Source organism: Gavialis gangeticus, unplaced genomic scaffold (assembly GCF_001723915.1).
Source record: "Gavialis gangeticus isolate Ggan-Ray unplaced genomic scaffold, GavGan_comp1, whole genome shotgun sequence".
Taxonomy (NCBI): domain Eukaryota; kingdom Metazoa; phylum Chordata; order Crocodylia; family Gavialidae; genus Gavialis; species Gavialis gangeticus.
The window spans coordinates 13,424,499-13,427,318 of NW_017729006.1; the positions used below are offsets into that span (position 1 = coordinate 13,424,499).

Below are 2,820 nucleotides of genomic sequence, written 5' to 3' on the forward strand. Positions count from 1 at the left end.
GGGCGAGGCGCGGCGTCTTTCCCCCCGAGCTGCTGCCGGTGGTGCTAGTGCGTGGGCGGCGGCCCCATGGAGCCGGCAGCGCGGCGGAGCCGGCCGGGGGAGGAGGGCGAGCTCCCGCAGGAGGCGGCAGCAGCAGCGGCGGAGGAGGAGGAGGTGGATCCCAGGATCCAGGTAGGGCGGCGGAGCTGACACCTACACACTGCGGCCCCGGCCCCGGCCCCTCGCACCGCCCCCGCGCTCGCCCGCTGCAGTGCTCCTCTGCCCGGGCCCTGCCTGCGGTCCCTTCCCGCCGCCTTGGGTGGACATCTCCTTGGGGCGGAGATGCTCTGCCGCTTTCTCCCTGCCCGACACAGCGCCGGGGCAGGCAGTACCCGAGAGGGGCTCAGCATGGAGCTGGGGGGTGGCAGAGCAGGGTATGAAATAGGGTATATTCCCCCCTCCCCCCACAATCTGCTACGTTTAGCAAGCGAATTTCTTACATTGTTAAGGCGCTTTCAGGGCGAAGAAGCCCTTTGGCTTGGCTCTCTTGGGGTGTCCTTAAAATGCTCCTCTGTTCTTGGTTTTTTTTTTTTCTCCTTTTTCCCCTCCCCTCTCCGCAGAGCAGGTCACCTCAGCTCTGTATGCTGGCCACCTGCCTGGCAGGAGGTTTGCGCAAGTCGTGGTCCTACAACAAGCCACCCCTTGGCTTAAATGTGCTGGCCTGCTGATACTAGTCGGATCGCTTGCCGTGCCTGCGAAGGCCTAGGTCAGGGGTCGACAGTGTTTTTGGACAGTGCCAAAAATGCCCACAAACTTGGCTTGTCAGATGTTGGCATGCCAGGGCAGATAGTGGGGGAGCTGTGAGGGGCCTGATCCTTGTTGTGGCAGCGCAGCCCTGGCCCCTTCCCCACCATCCACCCAGAGGCATGCGTGCCAAAGCAAAATGCCTTCGCATGCTGCACTGTGGCACCCATGCGGGGGGTTTCCTACCCCTGGAAGTCTTTGCAGGTTTGGGGCCTAGCTGCAGGGTATCATGGGCCATTGTTACTATTGTCTTGGCCTTTTGGCTAAGATGAAGCAAGACAAGCGGCATCTGCACCCCAACCCCCCATAGGCCTAGGGCTTGTATATAGGATGCCTGCCTGGATTTGAGGGGTCTCCAGAGCCCCAGACGGAGGGGACTGGGAGAGAGGATACTTGCCAGGTGGTAGAGCCACACAGACTTGGTGAATGAGTTCTGCTCAGTTGAATTTTGGAACTTGAGTATTGGACTTTGCCCATTTAAATTTGCAACTCATTTGGCCTTGATAGAGATAAAAAAAAAATCTTTTTTTTCCCTAGAGATGTTCAGAATTATGGCAGAATTTGCAAGCACAATTGCCCAAAGATAGGTCCAAGCTTACAGCCCCTCTCAGCATGCGTGTGTAAATGGCTTGATTTTCTCCCCTAGCTCCCATTGACTTCAATTTTAGCCTTGGGTTCTTTGATTTGGAACATGCCTCCATTTGTCAGATCCCTGGGAGCCTGATTGAATGTTGTTAATGAAATTGCATGCTTTTTTTCATTATCTGGTTAAATTTTTGTCATCTGGTTAAATGTCTGTTGTCTCCCAAATGTTAGAACAACTCTTTATCATGAAAGAGCTATGTGAGGTTGGTGTGTCAATAAACTGTTTAATAGAAGGAAATTGTCTTTAAAGTGCTGGTAGTCTGGCATAATCTGACAGTTGAATTGTCAGAACCAACCTTTCTAGTTTTTTGGTTGTAACCAGAGTAATTCTTGTTTAAAAAACAAAAAAGGAAAAAAAAAAGGTGATCAATTTATGATGCCATTTAATTGATAAAATTGACTATTCAAGACCTGGTTTTGATACTTGGATTCATAGAGAATAGTGCTTGACTGGAGAGTCATGCTCCGGCCATGCAAGGAGTAAGTGTTATTGCTCAGATAAGTAAGGATATCAGAACATGGCCTAGAGGGATATCTCTTAGGGAGGAATGTCAAGATCTGTGGTTGTGTAATAACTCTTGCCTCCTATTCATTCATAGTAAAGCCAATAGCAAATATTTAATTTACAGACTGATACTTTAGTTTTTGTTTTTTTGGACAAGCAATTTTTGGAATAAAAGGTAACCAAAGAAAGTCTGGCCTCATTGACTTGGTGTTACAAACAGTTGTCTTTTAACCAAAATCTCCACCTAACGGCCTCTGAGGTACAGTATTGCAAATTACTATACATGCTTGTGAGGAATGTTGTCATAAGATTTTGTGAGTGTGCACATGTAATATCTCCTTCCCTACTACTGTGAAAGCAAATGGCCTCGTCCTAAAAACTGCTTCCCTGGGAGCTAACTAAATTTTATATAATGAGACAAAGGTTATTATACGCAATATTTATACTACATAAAAATTACCCAGGAAAAGACATGTACTTTCTTAAAATTAGAATACTTAAAAAATGTTTCTGTACTTTTATATCTTTTTTCTAGTTAGACATTGAGTTTGAGTGGCAGATTCTTCTAAAGGTCTTGGATCTTTGTTTTCATTTAACTTTCCACACAGAGGCCTTGTATGCTTTTAAGCATCATCTGGCATTGCTATAATACCTTTCCTTCTCAGTGATGTTCATTTCCAATTTCTCAAGTGTGCCTGTTTTTTTTTTTCTAGGGGGAACTGGAAAAATTAAATCAATCCACAGATAATATCAATCGAAGAGAAACTGAACTTGAGGTACAGAACTTCTATTTTTTTTTGGTCCAAAAAAGGTTTATGTGAAAAAATTGCCTACTTTTTATATTTTAACTGTTGTGGGATTGTCTGATTTTTTTTTTTTTTTTTTTT

General features: G+C 46.3%; 1 protein-coding gene across 2 annotated transcripts in view; it reads left to right on the forward strand.

Moving 5' to 3' along the window:
• Nucleotides 1-6: 6 nt before the first annotated feature.
• SH3BP5 (SH3 domain binding protein 5) overlaps nucleotides 7-2,820 on the forward strand; it is a 74,116-nt gene continuing 71,302 nt past the window's right edge. For both annotated transcript variants that reach the window (XM_019508829.1, XM_019508830.1), the window contains exons 1-2: nucleotides 7-171; nucleotides 2,647-2,709. In XM_019508829.1, the coding sequence (XP_019364374.1) occupies nucleotides 67-171; nucleotides 2,647-2,709 (168 nt within the window). In that variant the 5' untranslated portion in view covers nucleotides 7-66. The remainder of the gene's footprint in view (nucleotides 172-2,646; nucleotides 2,710-2,820) is intronic.